General features: G+C 63.4%; 1 protein-coding gene across 1 annotated transcript in view; it reads right to left on the bottom strand.

The window, feature by feature from the left end:
• RELN (reelin) overlaps positions 1–26329 on the bottom strand; it is a 48115-nt gene that overhangs the window by 7756 nt on the left and 14030 nt on the right. The window contains 43 exon segments of the mRNA XM_078598994.1: positions 415–581; positions 1055–1320; positions 1873–2051; positions 2226–2403; positions 2845–2985; positions 3494–3665; positions 4006–4255; positions 4725–4983; positions 5227–5380; positions 5730–5953; positions 6232–6470; positions 6602–6704; positions 7065–7266; positions 7513–7734; positions 7878–7962; positions 8823–9000; positions 9147–9293; positions 9710–10043; positions 10344–10544; positions 10800–10958; positions 12370–12446; positions 12732–12960; positions 13973–14084; positions 14086–14146; positions 14470–14738; positions 15071–15277; positions 15728–15902; positions 16203–16414; positions 16798–17002; positions 17848–18048; positions 18720–18832; positions 19278–19500; positions 19937–20173; positions 20581–20742; positions 20894–20997; positions 21640–21769; positions 22071–22137; positions 23163–23272; positions 24112–24240; positions 24560–24768; positions 25170–25282; positions 25443–25597; positions 26004–26170. Of these exon segments, the coding sequence (XP_078455120.1) occupies positions 415–581; positions 1055–1320; positions 1873–2051; positions 2226–2403; positions 2845–2985; positions 3494–3665; positions 4006–4255; positions 4725–4983; positions 5227–5380; positions 5730–5953; positions 6232–6470; positions 6602–6704; positions 7065–7266; positions 7513–7734; positions 7878–7962; positions 8823–9000; positions 9147–9293; positions 9710–10043; positions 10344–10544; positions 10800–10958; positions 12370–12446; positions 12732–12960; positions 13973–14084; positions 14086–14146; positions 14470–14738; positions 15071–15277; positions 15728–15902; positions 16203–16414; positions 16798–17002; positions 17848–18048; positions 18720–18832; positions 19278–19500; positions 19937–20173; positions 20581–20742; positions 20894–20997; positions 21640–21769; positions 22071–22137; positions 23163–23272; positions 24112–24240; positions 24560–24768; positions 25170–25282; positions 25443–25597; positions 26004–26170 (7527 nt within the window).

The following is a 26329-nucleotide window of genomic DNA, read 5'->3' as shown; positions in this document are numbered from 1 at the left end:
ATCCAGGAGAGCCACACCGAGTCGTAGGGCTCTGGTTCAGGAGGGTCCTGCTGCTATATTTGGGTTTTGTGTCAAGATAAATGACGAGTGTGTTTATTATTATCATACCACGTGGGTGGAAACCGGAGCACCCGGAGTAAACCCAAACCTTACGCGCGGGGGCAAGATGGAAAAAGATGGAGATTAGTCCACACTTTGCTGTACCGCCTTCTGGCGAGCGCGCGGGAAGGGCATTTCACAACACCCGAGTGCGATCCACCAACCCTCCCTGCTGCCTCGGCAACGCTGGACCACAGGCAGCCACGAGCGGCAGCGTAGTCGCCGCTCGGCCACGTGCGCGCTTGGAGACAAGAAGACGTCGCCTCGCCCGAGCGGCCAGGGGCTCGGGGCTCAGGGCGCTCCGCATCGTCTCACCTTGGCGTGGAGCACCCAGCCGGGCCTCGGCTCCATGTCGTGCGTGGAGAGCACGACGGCGTCGCCGGCGCCCCCCGCCGTGGCGTCTCCGCACAGCAGCACGTCCCCCGGGGCCCCGCAGAACCTCCCCACCTCGCAGTCGTCGTGGAACAGCCAGCCGCTGTGCACTGCGCGGGAGAAGAGGAGCCGGGTCAGCGGCAGAGGTGCAGGCCCCGCAACGGCTTTGTTCTCTACCCTGCTGCACGTTCCTCCGTACGGATCGCTTTGCTGTGCTTGTTCTGTGCTCACAGCGCCCACGGATCATCCCCCCCCGCCCCTCCTGCAAATGTAGCTGGGTAACTGGCTAAAAAATAATATTGAATTGCTCGAGGATATTTTGGCCTACTCTTCCACGCTGGCCCAGCCACACACTGCCAGGCTCTCGTGTAATTATAATAATTGTGTAGTTTAATGTAATCGCGTAGTTCATGCGAATTGCATCTCTCACAATCTCCAAGGAACCACGGACAAAGCTGGAAGGCAGCAGCAGCAGCAGCCAGCAATTGCCCAAGCTATGCAGTCCTCTATATATTCAGATTTTTCAATCAAGGAAAGGGGGGTTTGTGGGGGGCGTGGTGGGGGTTGGCGGGAGGAGGCTCACGCTCCACCAGGTGCCGCGTGTCCACCGTCGGCAGCGAGTCGCCGTCGCCGCCGGGGGCGCCGTCGGACTGCGGCAGGTCGAGCAGGCGGGCGAGCGGCACGGAGAAGGAGTCGTGCATGCCGAGCGGGCGCTCCTGGCGCCAGCCGCCCACGAGCACCGAGTCGAGCGCCCAGTCGGTGCCGTCGCGCGCGCCGTGCCGCGGCTGCCACCACCGCAGGCGCACGCCGACCGCCCGGGCCTCCTCCTGGAGCACCACGCTCACGAAGCTGGCGCCGCGGGACCACGGGGGCACGGTTACGCGAGCGCTCGTTTGAGGCCGAGTCAGCCCGAGGGGAAGCCCGGGACCGGCGACAAATGATTTGCCACCGGCGTTGGCCGTGAGCGGGAATCGAGGCATACTAGCCGATGCGCTACCGAAGCAAAGGCAAAGATCCCCGTATAGCCTTATATGACTGTCAGGGCAAGTACTGTTAAGCAAGTCGCACTTATGAAGGCCGGAACGGCACACGAGGGGGTGGGTTGCCAGCACCACGCCCGACCGCCTTTGTCTCCCCAGTAGCGATGTTTACACACCGCACCAGGTACTCATTTGAGGCGGAGTCGACCTAGGGGAGGCCCAGGACCGGTACAGATAATCGTCACCAATGTGGGCCGTGAGCGGGAATCAAACTCGGGTCGCCGGGTTCATAGGGCAGCGTGCTAACCGCTACACCACCGCTCCCCACATATACACACACACACACTGACACGCTCAATACTCGTGGGCTGACGTGTGGACACGCGCACACAACCAGAACGTGGGGGTCGGGGTGTCGTACCCGCCCTGCGTGAGCTCGTGCAGGAGCTGCCAGGTGACGCCGCCGTTAGTGGAGAACTGGAGCAGCACGGCCGGCTCGCGCCCGCCCGCCGGCGTGGCGCAACCCCAGGAGAAGGTGAACTGAACGAACTCGGCCAGCGTCAGGTCGAGGTCCACGCTCACCAGCGTCCGCGTGCACGGCTGCGCGACGCGGCGCGTGAACGCGCGGGCAACGCACGGACGTGCGGAGACGACGCAGAGACACGGACACGAGCACACCGGTAAATACACACACGCGTGCAGTCTGAACATGCCTAGCGGGTGGCAGTGGGAGTGGTGGCGGCGGTGGTCGGCCTCAGCGCGTGGAGAGCTCACCCCGGTGAAGTGCAGCGCCGTCCCGGAGACGAGGGAACCGCAGCCGGCTTCGACTGCGCCGCCGGCCACCTGCAGCCAGCGCTGGGGGGCGGGGGGGCCCTGGAAGGCGTCCTTGAGCTGCGTGGGCAGCGGCTCCGTGGCCTCGTCGCAGTATAGGCCGGCCCAGCCGACGTCGCACCTGGGGAAGGGGGCATCGTCGCAGGGCCACGTCCACGCGACGTTGCCGCTGCCGCATTTCTGCAAGCCTCGACCGGGACACGCGGCGCGGAGCTGGAAGCCCCTCCCCTTTCCCGCCAGCCCCACCCGCTGTCACACAGCCACGCCCACTCAGTCGCTAGCTCCTCGCGCACGGCGAGCACCATTCGCCGTTCCCGACGTCGGCCTCGCCCACCACCGCTCGGCTCCTCCCACTGCTCCGGCAGCTCCGCCCTTTGCTGGCATCGCGAGTCAAGCGCGAGGCCAGAAGATTTTAACCCAAAGAGAAAAATTCAGGACGGGCTTTCTGAAAGCGCTGGGTTGTCCAAGTCCAAACGGTACATTTGGTAACTTACTCAACATCGCTGGCACTATCACCCATGTTGCCCCCCCCCCACCCTTCTCCCGTGCCCCCCTTTCTCACGTGCACGCCCCACGTGTGCAGCGGCCGTGGCCAGAGCAGGCGTCGGGGCACGAGTCCCCGATGTGGACGTTGTCCAGGGCCCAGCTCTGCTGCCAGTCGAAGGGGAACGGCTGGGACCAGCGGAACCTGGTGGCGGTGGAGCTGGGGATGCGTGGGCAGAGAGGGGGTACGCAGCGGCGTGACAAGCGAGGCCATGGGGAGACGAACAGGGTCACGGAGGCATTGAAACGGAGACACGTACGGAGACACGAAGCCCCATGGTCATTTTGAACTCTTCGGGACAGAGGAACACGGGCAGAGGAACTCACGTGAACTCGGGAACACATCTAAACACGTGGAGACACACGGGGATGCTGAAACAAGAGGCCAACAGAGACCCACGGGGGGGGGAGGGGGTGACACACGGACACGCTGACCTGGTCACAAGAAGATACAGATGCAGCGGGTACAAGAACACACGGACGCACAGACATAGGGTCACCGGGACACGGGGAGACAACAGGGACATAACGGCGGGAAAACAGGGACGTAGATAACAATGGGACAGCGCATGAAGACATGGGACACGGAGACACGGGGACACACGCGGGGGGGAAACGCGAGGGAGACCCCGCGGGGGGAGACACGCGGGGGGGACACGCGGAAGCACCGGGTGGACGGGGGCAGAGGGATGGTGATGCGGGTCCAGCGGGGGTAGAGGTCGGAGGAGAGCAGGGAGCCCGGCACGGCGTGGAGCCAGCAGGGGGCGTGCGCTGCGGCGCAGTCGGGCAGCAGCGGCCGCCACGTCACGCCCAGGTCGCGCGAAAACTCCAGGGCGACCGCTGCGGACATCACAACGACGACAACAGCCACCGTCGCCATTCGCCACTGCGCTTGCGCCAGACTAGATGCGCTTTGAGTACGTGAAAAGTGGCAAGCACTCGCTGGTAGGAGGTCACGGGACAGACCCAGGTGTTACGGGTTGGCTGAGACGACCGCTGTGCTCCCCATTGTGCCAACGTAGCCAAGACAAATACAGAGATCCCTCGCATAGCCTTTTAACGGGCTGTTGGGGCAAGTCTTGTTTGTCACGTGTAGGAGCACCGACGAAGGCCGTCACGGCAAACGTGCGGGTGGTGTGGCCAGCGCCAGCGCCCGGCCGACAGAGACGCGCGCGCTCACCGTAGCAGGTGCCAGCATCGCCGCACGCGGCCACGAAATCGAACTGCAGGAAGGAGTCGTCGCCCACGGCCAGGTCGCCCGTCACGGCGTAGCGCGACGACGACTTGTTCCCGAACACCAGCGCGTCGCCCGCGGAGCCGCACGTGGGGCCACGGTGCCCGCCCGGCAGCAGCAGCCAGGCGTCGCCCGGCGCCAGCGAGAAGTCGTCCTCCAGCACCGAGGAGCCGGGTGCGCCGCCCCCCACCACCACCTGCGACGGCGGCGCCGCCGCCCCCGCCAGGGATTAGTGGCCCGAGTGGATCAAGGGGTGTCGGGATAACAAACTCTAAATGTTGGATCATTAAATGGAACGCGGCCACTTTTAACCGTTTACAAATCTCGTAACTTTGATTACACTCGAGATCATCACGATTGTAATTTTGTCTGCTTATTAGCCTCAAGCGGCGGCGATTTGAGCCTCGTGAAAGTAGCACAGCGTGTCCGCCGCGTGATGTTAGTAGCCACGCGATGCTCCTCCCATCGCCATTTCTCTTTGGGGCCCACAATGGGTTGTCACCACCACTGGGGCAGACAGATACAGCTGCCAACTGGAAAGCTCAACCAGGAACTCGCGACCTTCCGACCGCGAAGCCGGCGACGGCCAACTCGGTCGAACGGCGGAACCGGAAAACACGGAAACCCGTGGACAAAATCCGTAATCTTGGTCTGCGCGGCGCCACCTGGTCGATCGCCCAGGGTGTGTAGAGCGCCGGCGAGAGGAGCGGCTGCCACCAGCGCAGGCGCGTGGCCGGCGTCGCGGCCTTTCGCGGCACGTGCAGTGCCACGTAGCGCGGCGCCGTCCCCGACTCGCCGAAGCTCAGCTCCTGCAGGAGGCGCCAGCTCTGCCCGGCATCCGTCGAGAACTGCAGCAGCAGCGGTGCGGAGCGGCGGTCGGGCGCCGTCTTGCTGCAGCCGAGACGCACGTAGAACTGCACGAAGCTGCGCGGTGCCGCCCAGGGTCAGGGAGAAAGAGTTGGGGTCGGGGTTAGGGTTAGGGTCGGGGTTAGACACGGGGTTCACAGATACGGCGACGGTGAGGCTTTCGGGCCGAGGTTAGGTGATTTAGGTTCAGAGTGCGGGTTAGGCTTCGGGGTCAAGGTCAGAGTCAGAACTAGGGTTGGAGTTAGTCTTTAGGATCAGATTCGTCTCGCGATCGTGCGTATGTGCGTGCGTGCAACTGACGTGGCGCGTGAGAGGTCGAGGTCGTGGGTGAGCAGCATGCGGAGGCCGCCGTCTGCGTCGGCGAACACGAGGCTGGAGCCGTCGGCGAGGACCCCGCAGCGGCGCGACACGCGCCCACCGCTCCACGCCGCCAACTCGGCCTCGCTCGGGGGCTCTGCGCGCACCGCACGGCCGTCGGGGGTAGCCAGCACGGGGCAGTCATCCACATTGCAGGGCACGGCAGCAAAGGGTGCGGGTAAAGCATAAACATTCCCCGGTGGCGTTTGCCAACGTTGGAACGAAGCGCTGCGTGCCGTGGTGGCCGTGCGCGCGTTGCCGTGTACGCGCGGAGCACCAGGAAGCAAGCGACGAGGACTGGGGACCAGTTTGGAGTTGAAACACTTTGGGATTTTAGAATTTTTAAGTCAATTTGAGGAAATATTTACCCGATGGGAATGATTTGCATACGAACATTTCGAGTCTCGCGAACGCGCGTTGGCACGACCCGCGTCCCGCCGCATCACCTTCGAAGTCGTGGGAGAGGAAGCTCCGGAGCGGCGGGCGCCGGGCGCACGTGGGGCCCGAGAAGCCGGCGTCGCACTCGCACCGCGCGCCGCCCACGCAGCCGCCGTGGCCGCTGCACATGTCCTCGCACTGCGGGCCCACGTACACACCGTCCAGCGCCCACGGGCCCCCCCCCGCGCTCCCCGGCAGGAAATAGCCCTGGTACCAGCGGAACCGCACGGGCCTGCGGGCATCGACGGAGGATGGACGCGTGCGGGCGGGGGGGGCGGAGGTTAAGAGGGGGCAAAACTGAAACTGTGGGGGGTGGTGGAGGCTAAGGAGAGCAGCAGAGCCGACTCTTACAGGGTGGTGGTGGGGATGGTGATGATGGTGATGATGACAGTGGAGGTGAAGGCATTGCAAGTGCAGAGTCTGCTGCAGCTGACGGTGATCACGATGGTGATCATGAAGCTGTCGATAATGGCGTTGGCGTTGGCGACGGCGGTGCCGCCGTCTCCGTACCCGCACAGCTGCAGCTTTCCCACGTGCAGCGCGTGCCGCGCCCACCCGGGCCGGGCGCCGGCGTAGAAGACGCTCGGCGGGTGGCGCTCGGTGGAGCACAGGGGGCCCCCCGGGCGGCCAGCGCCGGCGCACAGCGGCCGCACCAGGTGCCAGGTGGCGCCGCGGTCGCGCGAGAACTCCAGCCGCACCGGCGTGGCCGGAGCGCCGGCGGCGGTGTCTTCGCCACACCCCACCGCGATCTGCGACCGGAAAAGAAACACGAATATGCACGCTATAAAATTTCGAAATTAAACATAAAAAAAATCGTTGGTTGCCGTCGGGGCGGCCGGGAAACGGCAGCGAGTGCCACGGCGCCAGACGCGAGCGTCACCTGGAACTGCAGCACGGTGTTCTCCGCCACCACGAGGTCCCGCGTGCTCGCCGAGCGCTCGCCGTCACCGCCTGCCGCGAACACCAGGGCGGTGGCACCAACCCTGCGCGGCACACGAGGGGCTGGTTGGTCAACACCACGCCCCGCCGCCTTTGTCTCCCTCGTGGCAATGTTTACACACCAAGTACTCATTTGAGGCTGAGTCGACCTAGGGGAGGCCCATAACCGGTTCAGTTAATCGTCACTGGTGTTGGTGCGCCGTGAGCGTCACACACACAGCATCACACAACATCTCACACACACAACGTCACACATTCAACGTCACACACACAGCATCACACAGCATCACACGTCTCACACACACAGCGTCACACAGCATCACACGTCTCACACACACAGCGTCACACACACAGCGTCACACAGCGTCACATGTCTCACACACAGCGTCACGTGCCCAACATACACAGTATCGTCCTCGCCGCCGGCGCCGCCCCCGCCAGCTCCCCCCCCGTGGCCGGCGCAGTAGGCCCCCGCGCGGCCCCCCGGGTGGAAGAGCCCCCCGGGGCCCTGGAGGCCGAACGAGTCGAGCAGCAGGGCGTGGCCCGGGCCGCCGTCGTCCCCGTCCAGCAGCACGTCGTCCAGCGCCCACACGTGCGCTTCGCGCCCTGCCACGCGGGGCCACGGGGGGGGGGGGGGGGGTACGTGGAAGTGAGGGGCGGCGTAGGTGGGCAGAGGGCGTGTCACCTGGGGGGAGAGGCGTAGCGCGGTGGTGGTGGCGGTCGTGGTACTGGAGGTAGTGCTGCTGGGGGGGGGGGGTGTGGGGGAGGCGGCACCTCAAGGGGGGGGGGGGCAGGGGTCGGGATCACGACCTTGCGGGTTGCTGTTGGGCGAGGGGCGTGGGGGCTCCTCACCTCCGTGCCGCGGCTGCCACAGGCGGAATCGCGTGGCGTTGGTCTGCGCCGTGTGGGGGAGCGGCGCGCTCACAAACAGCCGGTCCGCGGGGGGGGCCGCGGGGTCGGCGGGTCCGGAGGGGGGCCCGGTGGAAGGGGGGCCCAGCTCGTCCAGCAGCCGCCAGGAGATGCCGCCGTTGATGGAGAACTGCAGCAGCACGGCGTGGGAGCGGTCGCTCCAGTCTGCGGCGTGGTGGAGGAGCGAGCGAGGTGGAGCGAGGAGGAATCGGGAGGGTTGGAGTCAAAGTCTGCTGCGGTGCGGTGAAGCCGAGTGGAATGAATGGGGAGTGAGGCGGGGAGCGAGCGAGGAGGGGGAGGAGACGCACCCGAGGAGATGAAGCGCAGGTAGAGCTGCAGGAAGTGCGCGCTGGTGCAGTCCAGGTCACGTGACACGAGCAGGCGGGGCCCCTCCTGCAGAAGGGCGCAAGCTCAGCCACTCGTTTGCCAGATCGCGCTCGCCCAGTGGTGAGCGTGCGAGCACGTCGCTGTGTGGGTGTGCGAGCCCCCAGGTCGCTCTTGCAAATGAGACTCTACCCCGGTCTTTGGTGATCTCAGCTGGCCAAACAAAATGAACTTGAACCTGTGGGTATGGAGCAGAGCTGCAAGCGAACGGTGCGAGGCTGTGGGAGTGCGTGTCAGTGAGTCACCCCACGAGTCCTCCAGCGTGTCTGTCCCACGCACCCCGTGCGTTGCCACGTGAGTGTGTGTGTGCTGCTCATTTCAGTCATTCAACCCAAAGCACCTGGGTAAGTCCCGTGACTTCCTGCCAGCGGCGAACCTTACACACCTCACGTGGTGATCTCAAAGTGCACCAAGCCTGACACTAGCGTCAAGTGCTGTGTTGACAAGCAAGTGAGAGTGTGTGTGCACGTGTCTTTGTTCTTGTGTACAATTGTGTGTGTGTACGAGTGTGTATGTGCTTGGAGGGAGCAGTGATGTAGTGGGTCCGATTCCTGCAAATGGCTAACACCAGTGACGATTATCTGAACAGGTCATGGGCCTCCCCTAGGTCGACTCAGCCTTAAATTAACACCTGGTGCAGTGTGTAAACATCGCCACTTGAGAGCCAAAAATGGCCGGGCGTGGTGCTGGCCACCCACTCCTCATGTGCCATTCCGGCCTTCACAGATGCTCGCTAACAGCACTTGCCCCTACAGTCTGTTACTGGCTATACGGGGGATCTTTGTCTCTTCGTGTGTACGTGTGTGTGTGTGCATACAGGTGCGTGTGTATGTACCAGTTCGTGTGTGTGTACAAGTGTGTGCCCTCGCCTGCCGGAAGATGAGCGCCGGTCCGGAGGTGACGGCGCCACTGGGAGGGCCGCCCCAGTCGGCGCCGAGGCGCTGGGGCCACTCGACGGCGCTCGGCTCCGAGTCGAAGTCGTCCATGAGCAGCGACGGCAGAGGCACGGTCGGCACGCAGTACGCGCCGCCAAACCCCTCGTCGCACCTGCGGCACGTGCGCGTCACGTACACACGCCGGTGAGTGGAGATGCCGGCGAGTGCGCACGCCGGCAAGTGCCGACGCCGGCGAGTGTGCACGTCGGCGAGTGCCGACGCCGGCGAGTGTGCACGTCGGCGAGTGCCGTCGCTCACCGGCAGTGCCCCGAGAGGCAGGAGCCGTGGCCGGAGCAGAGCCAGGGGCACCCGGAGCCCAGGTAGACGTTGTCCAGCGCCCACGGAGAGCCCCGGGGCCCACAGGGGCCCCCACGCTGGATCCAGCGAAACCGCGTGCGGGGAGAGCTGAGCGCACAAAGACAAAGATCCCCCATATAGCCTTAGCAGACTGTTGGGGCAGGTGCTGTTAGCGAGCACCTGTGAAGGCCGGTACAGCAAATGAGGGGGTGAGTGGCCAACACCACGCCCGGCCGTCTTTGTCTCCCCAGTGGCGATGTTTACACACCGCACCAGGTACTCATTTTAGTCCACCTAGGGGAGGCCTAGAACTCGCTCACTAAAATACTCTCCTTGCGGAACACTGACCTCCTGGGGTCGGAAATACTGAGTCTGTGTGTTCTTGGTGGTGATTAAGTTGCTGGGAGCGCTGGAAGTGCGGGTGGTAGCGGTGGTGGCAGTGACTGCAGCACTGTCGGTGCCGGTGGCGTCGCCGGCGCCACCACCGGCGGGCGGGGTCGGCGCCGGCGCACGGCGCGCCGTACGTGGCAGCGGGCGGCAGGTAGACGGTGACGCGCGTCCAGGCGGCGTGCGTCTGCGCCGTGTAGACAGAGGCGCGCGCGTAGCGCTCGCAGCCCAGCGCCGGCGGCGCGCACTCCTCCTGCAGCAGGCGCCAGCCACGTCCCACCGACAGCGAGAACTGCAGCTCAACCGCGGCGCCACCGCCGCCGCACGCCTCCTCCGCGCCGCCCCCCGCAGGGAGCGGCGCGTCGCCGGGCCCACCGTGCCCTCCCGGTTCCCCCCCCACGCTGATCTCGAACTGCAGGAAGGTGGAGGCGGTGACCTGGTAGTCCCACGTTTCGGCAAGACGCGGCCGCTCTACTCGCAGCGGACGGAGGAGCCCAAAGGCGGTGTTTCGGGGGGGGGGGGGGGGTTACACGGGGAAGGGGGGGGGGCACACGGTGACATACCAATACACAACTCGACACTCAACAACACAAAGCAGCACTACTACTTCACAAAGCACCGTGTCACAACGGCTCACAAGCGGTGGCGTGACGTCGTCGGCTTGGGCCCTGCTGCAAGGATTTAAACGAAGCCCCCCCCCCCTTGTCCGCCCCTCATCGTTGCCTGGCACCTCAGCCCCACCGGCCCGTGGCCGGGCCGTAGAGGCCTCACCGGAGTGGCCGCCGAACCGGAGGCCGTGATCGCCGTTGCCGGAGCCGGCGCCGCGAAGCACATGGCCCCCCTGGATCTGGAACCAGGGCCCCCCGCCACCGCCGGCCCCCGGCTCCTCGAAGCCGTCCTGGAAGCCGGGCAGGGAGCTGTCGTTGACTCCGACCAGGATGTCGTCCAGCGCCCACTGGGCCCCAGCGCGGCCTGACACGCACGGGGCAGACGCGCGGGGAGCGTGGGACAGACGCATTGGACCTCGGTCTCCTCCCCTAGGTCAACTCAGCCTCCAACGAGTACCCGCTGCGATACGTAAACATTGCCGTGGGGAGACAAATGGGGCTCGGCATGGAGCCGACATGGAGCCGGCCCCCTCGCGCACCTTTATTAGGCGCTACTCGCTAACTGCACTTGCTCCAAAAGTCTGCCGAGGCTATGGGGGTGGGATCTTTGTCTTTGTACCGTGCTGCGGCTGCCACCAGCGGAAGGCGGTGTGCGGCGTCTTGGCCGGGGGCGGCAGCACGAGGCCCACGAGCTCAGGCAGCAGGAAGGAAGAGAAGTCGAGCTCGCGCAGCAGCGACCAGCTGACCCCGTTGTCCGGGGAGAACTGCACGAGGACACCTGCAGCACAGCGAGAAAGCCAGCAAGTGGTGTGTGGAGCGAGCACGTGGGAGAGTGAGCGAGTGGTGTGTGGAGCGAGCACGTGGGAGAGTGAGCGAGTGGTGTGTGGAGCGAGCACGTGGGAGAGTGAGCGAGTGGTGTGTGGAGCGAGCACGTGGGAGAGTGAGCGAGTGGTGTGTGGAGCGAGCACGTGGGAGAGTGAGCAAGTGGTGTGTGGAGCGAGTACGTGGGAGAGTGAGCGAGTGGTGTGTGGAGCGAGCACGTGGGAGAGTGAGCGAGTGGTGTGTGGAGCGAGCACGTGGGAGAGTGAGCGAGTGGTGTGTAGAGCGAGTACGTGGGAGAGTGAGCGAGTGGTGTGTGGAGCGAGTACGTGGGAGAGTGAGCGAGTGGTGTGTAGAGCGAGTACGTGGGAGAGTGAGCGAGTGGTGTGTAGAGCGAGCACGTGGGAGAGTGAGCGAGTGGTGTGTGGAGCGAGTACGTGGGAGAGTGAGCGAGTGGTGTGTAGAGCGAATACGTGGGAGAGTGAGCGAGTGGTGTGTGGAGCGAGCACGTGGGAGAGTGAGCGAGTGGTGTGTAGAGCGAATACGTGGGAGAGTGAGCGAGTGGTGTGTGGAGCGAGTACGTGGGAGAGTGAGCGAGTGGTGTGTGGAGCGAGTACGTGGGAGAGTGAGCGAGTGGTGTGTGGAGCGAGTACGTGGGAGAGTGAGCGAGTGGTGTGTGGAGCGAGCACGTGGGAGAGTGAGCGAGTGGTGTGTGGAGCGAGCACGTGGGAGAGTGAGCGAGTGGTGTGTAGAGTGAGTACGTGGGAGAGTGAGCGAGTGGTGTGTAGAGTGAGTACGTGGGAGAGTGAGCGAGTGGTGTGTGGAGCGAGCACGTGGGAGAGTGAGCGAGTGGTGTGTGGAGCGAGCACGTGGGAGAGTGAGCGAGTGGTGTGTGGAGCGAGTACGTGGGAGAGTGAGCGAGTGGTGTGTAGAGCGAATACGTGGGAGAGTGAGCGAGTGGTGTGTAGAGTGAGTACGTGGGAGAGTGAGCGAGTGGTGTGTAGAGCGAGTACGTGGGAGAGTGAGCGAGTGGTGTGTAGAGCGAATACGTGGGAGAGTGAGCGAGTGGTGTGTAGAGTGAGTACGTGGGAGAGTGAGCGAGTGGTGTGTGGAGCGAGCACGTGGGAGAGTGAGCGAGTGGTGTGTAGAGCGAGTACGTGGGAGAGTGAGCGAGTGGTGTGTGGAGCGAGTACGTGGGAGAGTGAGCGAGTGGCTACTGATACAGCGAGGATGAGTGAATCAGCGGTTTGAGTGAGTGAGTGGTTGTGCAACTAGCACGTGAATGAGTAGAGTTGTAGAGTGAGCGAGGTGAGCGAGTGAGCGAGGTGAGCGAGTGAGCGAGCGGAGTGGTTGAGGTTCCGTGGAGTCACCCTGGTTGCGCGTGCGAGGTTTGGAGCAGGCGGCGCCCAGGTCGGTGCTGCCCACACGGACAAAAAACTGCAGCATCCTGTGGCATGGGGCAGCACACACGGCACACTGCGTCACAACGCGGCACGCCGCAGCAACGGCACACTCACTCACACTCACTCACATAGCACACTCATACAACAACAACAACCGCCATTCGCCACTAAGTGGCGGTGACGTCACCACGACGCTTGTGCCAGGCCATGTGCACCTTGAGGCCACGCACACTCACTCATACTCACAGCACACTCACTCACACTCACAGCACACTCACTCAGTCACACACAGCACACTCACTCACTCACAGCACACAGCTCACACTCACCCGACGCCCGTCGTGTCGACCGGCACGGTGCGCGCCTCGCGGCGCCCGGCGCCGTCGAAGTAGAGCGACTCCCCATCCCCGAGGAGCCCGCAGCCCCGGGCCACGCGGCCCCCCAGCACGAAGGCCCACAGGGGCCCCGGCTCGGGCCCCTCAAAGCGGTCGACGGCCTCGCGGGGCGGGGGCGGCACCAGGCCCAGCGCGGCGTCGCGCACGCACGAGCCCTCGCGGCCTGCGCCATGCACGCACAGCGACAGGACGGGCGTCACGGTGTGTGGGTGGGTGAGGGTGTGTGGGTGGGTGAGTGGGCGAGGGTGTGTGGGTGAGTGAGTGGGTGAGGGTGTGTGGGTGAGTGAGTGAGTGGGTGAGGGTGTGTGGGTGGGTGAGTGGGCGAGGGTGTGTGGGTGGGTGAGTGAGTGGGTGAGGGTGTGTGGGTGGGTGGGTGAGTGGGTGAGGGTGTGTGGGTGGGTGAGTGGGCGAGGGTGTGTGGGTGGGTGAGGGTGTGTGGGTGGGTGAGTGAGTGGGTGAGGGTGTGTGGGTGGGTGGGTGAGTGGGTGAGGGTGTGTGGGTTGGTCAGTGGGTGAGGGTGGGTGGGTGAGGGTGTGTGGGTGGGTGAGTGGGTGAGGGTGGGTGGGTTGGTGAGTGGGTGAGGGTGGGTGAGTGGGTGAGGGTGGGTGAGTGGGTGAGGGTGGGTGGGTGGGTTGGTGAGTGGGTGAGGGTGGGTGAGTGGGTGAGGGTGGGTGAGTGGGTGAGGGTGGGTGAGTGGGTGAAGGTGTGTGGGTTGGTGAGTGGGCGAGGGTCTGTGGGGTGGTGTGGGTGGTGCTGGCCACCGCACCCCCTTATGTGCTGTGCCATCCTGCTACTCGCTAACACCACTGTCCCCAACAGTCTATTAAGGCTGTACTCCACGTGGAATCTTTGTCTTGTGGGGAGCGGTAGTGTAGTGGAACCCGGCGATCCGAGTTCAATATTCAGTCACGGCCACCAACACCGGTGATGATTATCGGAGCCGGTTCTGGGTCTCCCATAGGTCGACTTGGCCTCAAATGGAGTACCTGGTGCGGTGTGTAAACATCGCCACTGGGGAGACAAAGGCGGTCGGCCGTGGTGCTGGCCGCCCCACCCCGTCGTGTGCCACAGTGCCGACTTTGGTAGGCGCTACCCGCTAACAGCACTTGTCCCGACAGTCCGTTAAGGCTGTACGGGGAATCAGTATCTTTATGCGTGCGTGTGCGCGCCCTTGCCCGTGTATCCGGCGTCGCACGTGCAGTTGGCGGCCCGGCAGACCCCCCGGCCCCCGCAGTGGCCCGGGCACGGCTCGGACACGGCCACCTCGTCCAGGGCGAACGGGGGGGGGCGGGGGACCCCCCACGGGCCCCGGGGTCCCTGTCTCCTGCAGCCAACGGAACCGCACCTTCCTTCGTGACGCACGGACACACGCACACAAAGACAAAGATCCCCCATATGGCCTCCACCAGACTTGTCGGGGCGTGCGGCCTATGGCGTTGATGTTGCGGCCGTGGTGCGCCGGTCGTAGCAGCAGTCGTCGTCGTTGTCGTCATCGCGTTGTTGTGTTGCGGTGGTTGTAACGATGGCTCTTGACACGTGGTGAATGTGGCGGCTGTGATCGCCATGTGTTTGTGTTCGTGGTGCACGAGGCGTGGTCGCGGCGTGGCAGTCAGGGTCGCGGTGCGGTCGCCGAGACTGCCGTCGCGACGCGGCGGCGTCGGTAGAAGCGCACCGGGCGGCGACGGCGCGGGGCACCACGAGCGTGACGCGCGTCCACGGCGGGAGGTCCCCGGGGAGGAACACGGACGCCGAGCGGAGCTCCGGGCCGAGGCCCTCGCAGCCGGCGCCGCTGGGCCCCGCCGGCAGGCACGCCTCGTGCACCAGCGCCCACGAGCGGCCCGAGTCGTGGGAGAACTGCACCAGCACCGCACCGCTCGCGTCCCCCGCGGCAACGCCGCCGGAGCCCTCCCGCCCGCCGTCCGGTCGGCAAGCGATGTTCAGCTGCGGCGGTACAAAGCGGGCACTGGGATTGGCGCTAGCACGGACCTGCAGCAGCAGGGGCAGCAGCAGGAGCAGTAGCGGCAGCAGCAGGGGCAGCAGCAGGGGCAGCAGCAGGGGCAGCAGCAGGGGCAGCAGCAGCAGATGGAGCAGCAAGGTTCGGCGTTCAGCGCTCTGCGCCATCCGCAGGAGGATGGGCGTTATTCACGCCGGTCCGTGCGGGAATGACCCCACGGTTCTCACCCCGTTCGAGCAATAACCCCCCCTCCCCCCACCCCCCACTGCCATGGACCCCCCCAGGGCGGGGTCATACCTCTAGGGGGGGGGGGGGTCACCTTGAACTGCAGCGAGTGTCCGGGCTTGACGTCGAGGTCGCGGGTCACGGCGTAGCGGTTCCCCTGCGCGAGGCCGAACACCAGCGCCGTCGGCGACGGGGGGGAGCACAGGTCCTCCTCGTCGCCGTGGCGACCCTCGTTGGCCGTCGTCAGCCAGATGCTGGGAGGGGACGCGGCGGCCGGGCGCGGCGCCCCCCTCGGGGTCAGCTGGGAGGTCAGGCGGGAGCGGCGACAACACCACGCGGAGACAAAGTTCCCCCCGGATAGCCTTCGAGCGGCCGTCGGGGCAAGTGCCGTTAGCGAGCGGCACCTGTGAATGTCGGCGTGGCGTGGCCGGAACCACGCCCGGCCAAATTCGTTTCCCCAGCGCTGATGTTTGCACGCACATACACACACGCTCACACACAGCAACAGGTACCAGGGGAAGCCCAGGACTGGAACGGTGTTAGCAGCCGTGAGCGGGAATTGAACCCAGGTGGCCTGGTTCGTGGCGCTAACCACGACACCACCGCGTACGTGGGTTCGCACGCACATAGATAAAGATCCCCCCCAATTGGCTAACAACACTCTGTTGGGGCAAGGACTCCTTACCGGTCCCCTCTAAGGAGACCCCTGCGTATGGGGGGTAGGGGATGGGGGGGGGGGGTGAGGGGAGACCTGGTCCCTGGGCAGCGAGGCCTCGGTGAGGAGGAAGTTGAGGCCGGCCTCCCCGCTCACGATGATGTCGTCGATGGCCCACTGGTCCTGCCCGAAGCCCGAGTGCGCCGGCTGCCACCAGCGCAAGCGGGCGCAGGGGGCGCGGGCGGCCGGGGGCACCGCCTGGTGCACGAACCTGCGGCATGCGGGGACGTGCCGCGCGTCAGCACGGGCAGCAGCAGCAAGATCGTCATCATCGTCAGCATCATCGTCGCGATCAGCAGGAACACGATCAACAACACCAACAGCACCATCGGTACTATCATTAGAGCAGTACCATCACCACAATCATCAACATCGTTGAGAGGACACGGGGAGAACACCACAGCGGGTTCACTACCATCATCATCATCATCATCCACTTTGGCCCCACCACCGCCTCCACCCACACGTGACCAACAATGCCAACAGCAGAACTGTTGGGTGCAGCCGGCACCTGGCCTGGGTGTAGTCGCGGTAGTGCAGCTCAAGCAGCAGCGTCCAGGTGGCGCCGCCGTCCGTGCTGAACTGCAGGAGGACGCCCTCCTCGCGCCGCTCCGCCCCGGCGCAGGCGGCGCCCGCGGGGCCCCCGCCCAGACGCAGCCAGAACTGCACGAAGTCGGCGCCGCGCGTGTCCATGTCGGTGCTCACCAGACGGCGCACGCCGCCCTGCGGGAGTGCCGGAGACGGCGCGCCGGCGTTGTCGGCGCGGGCGGCAACGTTACCACCGGTGCTGCGTGGACTCCTACGCCCGAACCGAACCGACGCCAGAGGCACGGCGCCGATACCGACGGCACGCCGGCGCCAGGGCCAGTGGTGCCGAGTTGCCCGCTTGTTGCAGAGGCTCGCGGTTCGGATTCCAGCGGCCACCCCGATAAATACCTCGGCACGTAACAACAAATAGCTGCCGCTTTGTAGGGAGGTCAACGGCGACTACCCTATAGATAGACTCACCCCCACCCCGCCCCACAACAGCAATGTGTAATTTCCATCCCCGGTGTGCGTGCGTGCGTGCAGTGGCGTGCAGAGGTATATGGAGCGCGCGGTGCCACCTTGAAGAAGTAAATGGAGTTGCCGGCGGCGACGACGCCGCAGGCCCGCTCCGGGGGCCGCACCTCCCCTCCGTCGACGGCCGCCCACGGCGGCCCGGCCGCCCCTCCCCACGCCCCCGGGGGATCCTCGTCGAAGGTGGCGTGCAGCGACGTTGGCAGCGCCTCCACGGGCAGACAGCTGGGGCCTTCGTAGCCCAGGTCGCAGCTACCGGCACACATCGTCGTTACCGTCGTCGTCGTCATCGTCACAAATCATTCTCAGTTTAACACGTAGGCTTTCGCGACCAATATTATCCATAATAAAGGGATATTTTTTAGGTTAAATTGCGTAAATATAAATGTGTCGTTAAACCCAGCACCACCCGACACAGCCAATTAGAAATTAAACAGGAAGACTTCTTCACAATTCTGGCTATCGCCTGATGATACGAGATGTAATCACCAGCGAAACATCGTACTTGAATTGTAAATGTTGTGGGTTTATTCTCCAAAACACTGGTGTGCTGTTCTAGTAACTAATTGGCATGTCCTGTTTACGTGATACATTTACATTTTCGCGATCTAGCCCAACAAAAACCTCTATTATGGATTCTCAGCATCATAAGCATCATCATAACATCATCATGAACACTGGCCTCATCATTGTCATTATCATCTTCACCTTTTGCCATCATAATCATCATCAGCATGATCATCATCATCATCATCAATCATCTTCATGACCAGGGCTTAATTTCTCACTCCAGGTCACAGTTTGACCAGAGTAGGTGGCACGTGACTATCAGTCGCCACAACCACAGCGACAGGAGACATACTTGATGTGGTGTGCCGGGTGTGGAAATATTTTCTGGGTCACCAACCTGGACAGACCCGACTGAAATTAATCACCGATTAACAAACAGCATTGCCCACATAATCACAATCTCCACACCCGCACGCCCGCCACACCCGCACGCCCGCCACACCCGCACGCCCGCCACACCCGCACGCCCGCCACACCCGCACGCCCGCCACACCCGCACGCCCGCCACACCCGCACGCCCGCCACACCTGCACGTGCCATGGTGGCACTGCCCATGGTTGTGGCAGGCCTCGGGGCACTGCTGCCCCACGTAGAGGCTGCCCAGCGCCCAGCTGTGCTCCTCCAGCGAGTGTCCCGGCCAGCCGTGCTCCTCCCAGCTGAGCACCTCCCAGCCGTGCTCCCCCCCGCCAGGCTGCGCCTCGCTCCAGCGGAAACGCGTCGCTCCGGACCTGCGGTGAGTCACGCTCGCTCAGCTACGCGCACACACAGCTACACGCACACAGCTACACGCACAGCTACACGCACACAGCTACACGCACAGCTACACGCACAGCTACACGCACAGCTACACGCACAGCTACACGCACAGCTACACGCACAGCTACACACACACAGCTACACACACACAGCTACACGCACACAGCTACACGCACACAGCTACACGCACAGCTACACGCACAGCTACACACACACAGCTACACGCACAGCTACACACACACAGCTACACACACAGCTACACGCACAGCTACACACACACAGCTACACGCACACACACAGCTACACACACAGAGCTAGGAGTGTGTGGGCACACTCACAGAAAGAGCGCCGAACAGCTTCCACGCTCCGGTGCCAGCGTTCGGGGTCCCTCTGCCAATCCCCCAAGCGAGCCGCCCTCCTCATCCCCGAGTCCTGACAGCAGCGCTCGACCTGACGCAGTTCTCTTCCTCCCCCCTCTCCACCTCCCTCCACCCCCCAGCCCCCTCAGAGCACACACGGCCGCGGCTGCGAACACCGCCCACCCACCAGCTCACCAGGTGTGCTGTGTGTGTGTGGGAGTTCACCAGGCGTGTGTGTGAGTGTGTGTGTCAGTGTGTGTGTGAGTGTGTGTGTGGGAGCTCACCAGGTGTGCTGGGGGAGGCCGATGGTGACGCGGCTCCAGCTGGAGCGCTCCGACGAGCGGTAGACGCTCGCCGACGCAAACTCCCCACAGCTCGGAGCGCCCGGCAGGCAATCCTGGAAGGCGGGTCGCAGGTCAAGGTTCGGGGTCACGGACCTACAAACCGCAACCTCTGACTCTCACGGTTAGATGTACAGAGGCCTCTGCTGCTTTGCTGCCCCCACCGTCTGGAACTCCCTCCCCCCCCGCACTGTTGACTCTGTGTCCCGAGTCCAGGCTCAATCCATTCTAGATTGAAAACTCTTTTCTTTGGAACTGCTTGTTGTTGTGTTTAGTTTGTTGTCCTTCCCCCGCACCTCCGATGAGCACGGTTGGCTACGTACGGTGCGAAAAAAGTTCAATATACATACATCAACTGACTCATCCAAATGAGCTCAATAATCGATACAAATTGACATGTGAGAGCTGAGGCTGGGAAACAGACAGGCCAGAGAGACGGAGAGACATCGGCACCTGAGTTAAAGACGAAGGGGGGAGGGGGGGTTGGGGGGTAAGCGGCACCTCTTGGACGAGGTGCCACGAGAGGCCGTGATTGGTGGAGAACTCGAGCCGCACGCCAACGCCACCCTCGCCGCCGCCGCCGTCGCCGTCGTCGTCGCCGGGAGCGGCACCCCCCCCCACGCAGCCGAGCGCCATCTCGAACTGCAGGGCGTACCAAACGCCCACCTGCAGCGGCTGCGTCTCCACGTAGCGCGCGCTGGCCCCCGAGCTGGAGCCGGAGAAACTGGGGTGGCGCGCGCGGAGAGACGAGGGCGGGGCGAGATGCGGGGAAGCGCATGGGGGAGGAGCGGGCAGATGCGCGTGCGACGTTGTGTGCGATGACGTCGTCGCGCACAAAGTGTGACATCATCGCCTTGGCCGACAAGGCTTGCCCTTGGAGTGCTCGTTTTTTGCTGCCCTGCCCAAGCTTGCATCTCGTGTTGAAACATCGGCAAAAATGTATGCACTTGTGCAATTTGTACTTATCGACTCGATAATCTTTACAATACTTTGCACTCCTATCGTTGTATTTGTATCTTTTGATGTTGTGACTTGCTGACCCGCCCCTACTGGACATCTGTGCAAAAGTTTCCTCCTCCAGCCTAAATAAAGATTCTGAATCCGACAAAAAGTTTGACGGCGAGTGAGTCGGAGGGCGAGCCGGCGGGCCGGCCGCTCACCTGAGCGTGGCGCCGCGCCCGCAGTACGGCGCCAGCCGCCCCAGGTGGAAGGTGAGCGCCTGCGCCACGGCGGCGGCGTCGCCAAAGTCGACGCTGACGGCGCTGAAGAGCTCCTCGGCCATCGCCAGCTCGTCCAGCGCCCACACGTCGCGGCCCGCGCCCGAGTGCCGCGGCTGCCACCAGCGGAACTGCACGCCGTAGCGCCGCGCGCCGGCGGGCAGCTCCACCGTCACGATGCTGCGCTCGGGCACGATGTGGGAACGCGTGGGCGAGCGAGTGATGTCATAGGAAGTGACATCACGTCCGTGACGCCATGGGGGCAAACGCGATATCACTTGTCACTCAGATTATTACAACAGTGCAAACATGTTGGATGTTTAAATCGGTCAACAAAACTCATCATGAGTTCACACACACGCGTACAGCGGACAGAGACACAGACAGACAGCCAGATAGACACACAGTTCAACAGACAAGAAAACCAACAGACACACACAGAGAGGACAGGCAGCCAGACAGGCAGACACAGCGCGGCAGAAAGACAAATCAGTAGACAGACACACACACGGACAGACACGCGGACAGACACACGGACAGACATACAGGCAAGGTCAGTCGGGCACGGGGGGGTGAGGGGTCGTTACCGGGGCTCGCGGTAGTCGGGGGGCCGATACTGCGCCAGCAGGGTCCAGCTGACCCCGTTGTTGGGGGAGTAGTGGAGCAGCACCCCCTCCGAGGGGGCGTCCGGCGCCCGGCAGCCGCCCAGCTCGGAGCGGCAGCCGAGACGCAGCGCAAACTGCAGGTACCTGACACCCGCGCGGCACCAACGGGGGAGCAAACAGGTGAGCGGGTGAGTGGGTGGATGGGTGGGTGAGTAGGTGGGTGAGTGAGTGGATGGGTGAGTAAATGACTGGGCAGCCGAATGGGTGGGTGGGTGGGCACCTGCTCACCACTCACCTGGCTGTGCTGCTGTCCAGGTGAGTGGTGAGAAGGTGACGTGGCCCGTCCTTGCTGAACACCAGAGACTTTCCCGTGGCGAGCACACCGCACACGAAGCCCACCTGCTCACCGCGTACACCCACATCGTCCGCCACACGCGCACACACACACAAAGATTCCCCGCGTGGCCCTTAAAACTGGAGAGGCAAGTGCCGTTCGCGAACACCTAGTGGGGTCAGAACCACACCCAGCCGCCTTTGTCTCACCAGTGATGATGTGTACACACTATACCAGGTACTCATTGGAAGCGGAGCTGACCTCGGAGAGGACACGAGAGGGAATCGAACTCGGAAGTTGAAAACTCTCGGTGAGCCAGGCCTCATTTCAGCCGGGTCTGTCCAGATCGGCGATGCAAATAATATTTCCAGAACCTGGCAGACCATATCCTACACGCAGTTGTTCTTGCGCCGATTTTCATTGCCGTTCCTTGATGTGTATTGATTTTGCTTTTGTTGTTTTGGAGACTGCAGGCGGTGACTCTCGCGGGTGAGACTCATCCTGCCGGTCTCACCCGGTCCACCGAAATCACCGTCAACCCGACGCCCCTCGCTCCGACTGTGGCCGCTCGCCAGCGACCGGGGTGCTATCCGCCGACAACCAAAATCCCTGGCCGCGAGGAGGGGAGCCGCGCCACTCCGCCCGGCACGCACCGGCACCCCGGCACGCACCTGCACCCCGGCACGCACCTGCGCCCCGGCACGCACCTGCGCCCCGGCCACGGACAGGAAGGAGGAGAGTCCGGGCAGCGGCGGAGTCTGGAAGCTCTCAGAGAGGAAGGGCGGCAGCACCCGCGACGTCTCCTCGCACGCCTCGCCCGAGAAGCCCGCGTCGCAGCTGCCCACGGGGACACACGGGGACACACGGGGACACGTGGACCACGGGCACGTATGGGGGGATGCGAGTCACAGAGACTCACAGGGCCGGACGGGGATGCACGGGGGGCAGGGGAGTAGGTCACGGGAGACAGGGGAACAACGGAGGAGGTGACGCGGACAACACGCGGGGACGCACTGGGATGAGTGGGGATGCACGAGGGGACGTGTGGAGTTGTGTGACTGTGTGAGGATGCAAAGGGAACGTGAGGATAGATAAATGCAGAGGTGCAGCAGCAGGAGGGGGCAGCTGCATCACTCACAGGCATCCCGAGTCCGTGCACTGCCCTTGGCCCGAGCACAGCTCAGGGCAGGCAGGCCCGATGTAGACTGCACACGCACAAGACAAAGGTCAAGACATCCCTCTGAAATGGTTCGATAGAGGCGCACACACCGTAATAGGGAGGCAACACTATTTAGTAACTAACACAACGGTTAACTCTAGATTTGAAGCTTTCGTGACTGCAAGGAATCATATTCTTAGGTTTTTTCGGTAAAGTCACGTAGGTAAAACATCAAAATAATTCGGCTGTGACGGTCCCACCTGATGACGGAGACTTGTGTTGCCTCCGAAACGTCGTGATTTTTGTTTTTATTTTATTTTCATTCATTTTGATGTTTTACCTACGTGACTTTACCGAAAAAACCTAAGAATACAACGGTTAACTCTTAACAGTACACATAGGGTGGTGACCACTGACCTATTCTCTCTAGCACTGACACTCTGACACGGCTGGAGTGGCCAAGCCAGGAGGGCTACTGCGGCCAGGCCACGCCCACCTTCGCGAACCCTCGAGAAGGCTCTGCTTCTGGCCATGTGGCCCCCAAGGTCCCCCTGGGGCCCCCGGCCTCCCACCTTGATCCGGTCACGTGTCCGGCCGGGTTCATACAGAGTGCCACGGCCTCACACAACCCCCGTGGCACCGACCGACGGCCTCGAGACTCCCCGACCCGGCCGTGACGTCATTCCCACATTCACACGTAGTGACGTCATGTGTGTGTGAAGACTCACACGGTAGTGACGTTGCAAATCACTACACCTCTATAGCCTTGATAGACTGTTGGGGCAAGTGCTGTTAGCTCACAAATACACACATGATGCAGACACACACAGGAGGTGGGAATGGTGTTGGTTGTGCTGGTGGTAGTGATGGTGCTGGTGATGGCGTTGGCACGAGTTCTGGTGTTGATGGTAGTGACAGTGCTGGTGCTGGTGTTGGTGGTAGTAATGGTGTTGGTGGTAGTGGTGGTGTTGGTGGTAGTGGTGGTAGTGATGGTGTTGGTGATAGTGGTGATAGTGATGGTAGTGGTGGTAGTGCTGGTGGTGCTGGTGGTGGTGGTGGCGGCGAGGGCACCGTTGTCGATGGCCCAGGCGGTGCCATTCCCCGCGTGCTCGAGGCTCCAGCGGAACCGCGTCCACGGGGAGACGGCCACCAGGGGCAGCGGCACCGTCACACGCGACCAGCTGCAGCGCAACCATGGCACAACCACACGCACGCAATCGCATGCAACCACACAACCCCACAACACATGCACAATCGCACGCAACCACACAACCACGCAACCCCCCAACACACGCGCAATCGCACGCAACCGCACAACCACACAACCCCCCAACACACGCGCGCAATCGCACGCAACCACACAACCATGCAACCCCCCAACACACGCGCGCAATCGCACGCAACCACACAACCCCCCAACACACGCATGCAACCACGTGCATGCAACCACATGCACACAACCACATGCACACAACCACATGCACACAACCACATGCATGTGCGGCATAATTACATGCATCCCACAAACGCGGTGCAGCGTGGTGATGTATACTGCTGCTTAAGTGGTGTGGTATACTTGGTAGCTGTGTGCCAGGCAGATGGTGTGGTGTAATGTAGGGTGGTTTGTGTGGTTGGTGGTGTGGTTGGTGGTGGTGTTGTGGTGTGGTGGGTGGTGGTGTTGTGGTTGGTGGTGGTGTAGTTGGTGAGGTTGGTGAGGTTGGTGGTGTGGTTGGTGGTGTGGTTGGCAGTGTGGTTGGTGGTGAGGTTGGTGTTGTGGTGTGGTTGACGGTGTGGTTGGTGGTGGTGTTGTGGTGTGGTTTTGTGTGGTTGGTGTTGTGGTTGGCGGTGTGGTTGGTGGTGTTGTGGTGTGGTTGGCGGTGTGGTTGGTGGTGGTGTTGTGGTGTGGTTGGTGTGGTTGGTGTTGTGGTTGGCGGTGTGGTTGGTGGTGTTGGCGGTGTGGTTGGCGGGGTGGTTGGTGGTGTGGTTGGTGGTGTGGTTGGTGGTGTGGTTGGTGTGGTACCCCGTGTAGCTGTGAGCCGGATAGACGGTGCGGTGCGGTTGATGCGGTCCCTCGCACTCCCCAGGGAGGCACTCTGAGAGTAGGAGGTTCCAGGAGCGGCCCTGGTCCGTGGAAAACTCCAACCTCACGCTGGGCACAGACGGGGGGGGGGGGGGGGGGGAGACGCGCTTCCACAGCCACCACAGAGCAGACTCGCGCTACGCTTGGGGGCCACCATCCCCACCTGGTTGAAGCAGACAGCGCTGTTATTATGGACATAACACCGCAGCATTACCCAGGGTGGCCGGTGGATTCGAACCACAAACTTCTGCGACAGGCGGCAAATGTGTTAGACTCCCAGGCCCTGGCTGATGGCATTTTCCCGAGTCGCTGGTGAGCCATCAGTGAGTCACGGGTGAGTCGCTGACCACATTTGGTCAGTAACTATTCACCTCCCACCACCCCTCACCTGGAGTCCAACGTTTCGGCACCACAGCCCATGCTGAGCGAGAACTGCAAGAGGTGCGTGGGGCGCGGGGGTGTGGGGGGCAGCAGCGCCAGGCGGTCCAGCGCCCACACGTCACGACCGGGCCCCCCGTGCGCCGCCTGCGCCACGCAGAACCTCACGGCGGGACCGTGCCACGCGGGAGGGATCGCCACGGAGACCGGGCTGGGTACCTGGGGCACAGGGACCGGCGTTGCCGTGACAGCAGCAGCAGCAGCAGCAGCAGAGTGAGATGTGCAGAAACATCCATTACTGTTCTGTGCTCCCATGCTCTTACGTCCATGCTCCCCATCTAGACCAACCCAAAATGGTGAAGTATGGTCAATTAATCCTCTGCATGAGGTGGAGAGGCGCTCATCCGGCAGTGGAGGGACCAGTGCTTGCAGTATGTAACGATGCAGACGATTGGGGCGGTGGTGGTGACAGTGGTGGTGGTGGGGGCAACGTTGGTGGTAGTGAGGGCGGTGGTGGTGATGGCGGTGGTGATGGTGGTGGTGAATGCGGTGATGGCGGTGATGGTGGGGGCGTTGGTGGTGAGCCTCGAGGATCGTGGCGACCACGGGGAGCGACTGACCCGGTATTCGCCGCGCAGCATCGTCTCCAGCAGCACCTCGTCCCCAGCCGCACCGCGGATGGACACGGAGACGGCGTGGTGTGGCCAGGCCACGGGGTCGCACGCACCTCCACCTGGGCACACACACACACAGAGTGTACTCACGCACACACATCATGTTATGGCAGGTGGCACCGTGACTTAGCAGCCTCGGTCCTAGCGAGAGGTCTGCTGGACGTGGTGTGCCCGGCGCTCGAGAGACGCGGCGTGGCGCTCGGAGCCGGCGTGCCCTACCCGTGCTGTAGTGGAAGCGCAGGCTGCCGGCAGCGGTGGTGTTCAGGGGCGGGGTGCACGCCTCCCTGGGCCCGGGGCCCTGCATTACCAGGGCCCTGCCGGACGTCGACACCCCCCCACACGCGGAGCTCGGCGCTCCTCCGGTCACCGTCCAACTGGGGGGGTTTGAGGGGGAGGGAGGGCGGTGGTGGGGAAGTGGGGGGGGGGAGGGGGGAGCACCCGGCACACAACACTTAGCCAGATCTAAGTGTTGAGATGACTGGCAGATGCACCACCTATGCTCCCCACTGTGCCAATTTTGCTGCGCTGTTGCGAGCGTCGCTCCTCCGCCCTCCACTGGTGTTGGAGGGCGACTGCCTCCAACTACCCAGTAGCGTCCTCCATTGACGCCGATCTTGACACCGCTGGTATCTGTCATTGGCAAGTCCACTCCTCCTGTATGGCATTAGCTCCATCTCCTCTCCGGCCGTGAGCACGTGAGAGAGTGAGTGGGAGAGTGAGCGAGCGGGCGAGTGAGTGAGATGAATGAGCGAGTAAGTGAGCTCCGATCGATTCACTGACCCTAGAGGCTCCGACTCGAACTCCTCCTGCCACAGTCGCCCCTCGTCCTCCTCTCCCTCCAGCCGCCCCCGCTGCAGGTCGAGGTCGCGAGTCGCGGCGAACCCCCCCGGGCCCCCACCCTCCATCGCCGGGAAGAACAGGCAGTCCCCGTCCGACTGGCAGCTGTGCTGTGGCAAGCGCGTGCACGTGCGCACGTGTACGCGCACGTGTACGCGCGCGGGCACACAAAGCCTCAACAGACTCTTGGGGCAAGTGCTGTGAGCGAGCACCTATGAAGGTCAACGACTACGAAGGCCGGGACGGCACACGAAGGGGCGGGTGGCCAG

This window comes from Lampetra planeri, chromosome 11, assembly GCF_965212315.1.
Source record: "Lampetra planeri chromosome 11, kcLamPlan1.2.h2, whole genome shotgun sequence".
In the NCBI taxonomy this organism is placed as follows: domain Eukaryota; kingdom Metazoa; phylum Chordata; class Hyperoartia; order Petromyzontiformes; family Petromyzontidae; genus Lampetra; species Lampetra planeri.
This window is presented reverse-complemented; position numbering and strand designations above follow the sequence as displayed.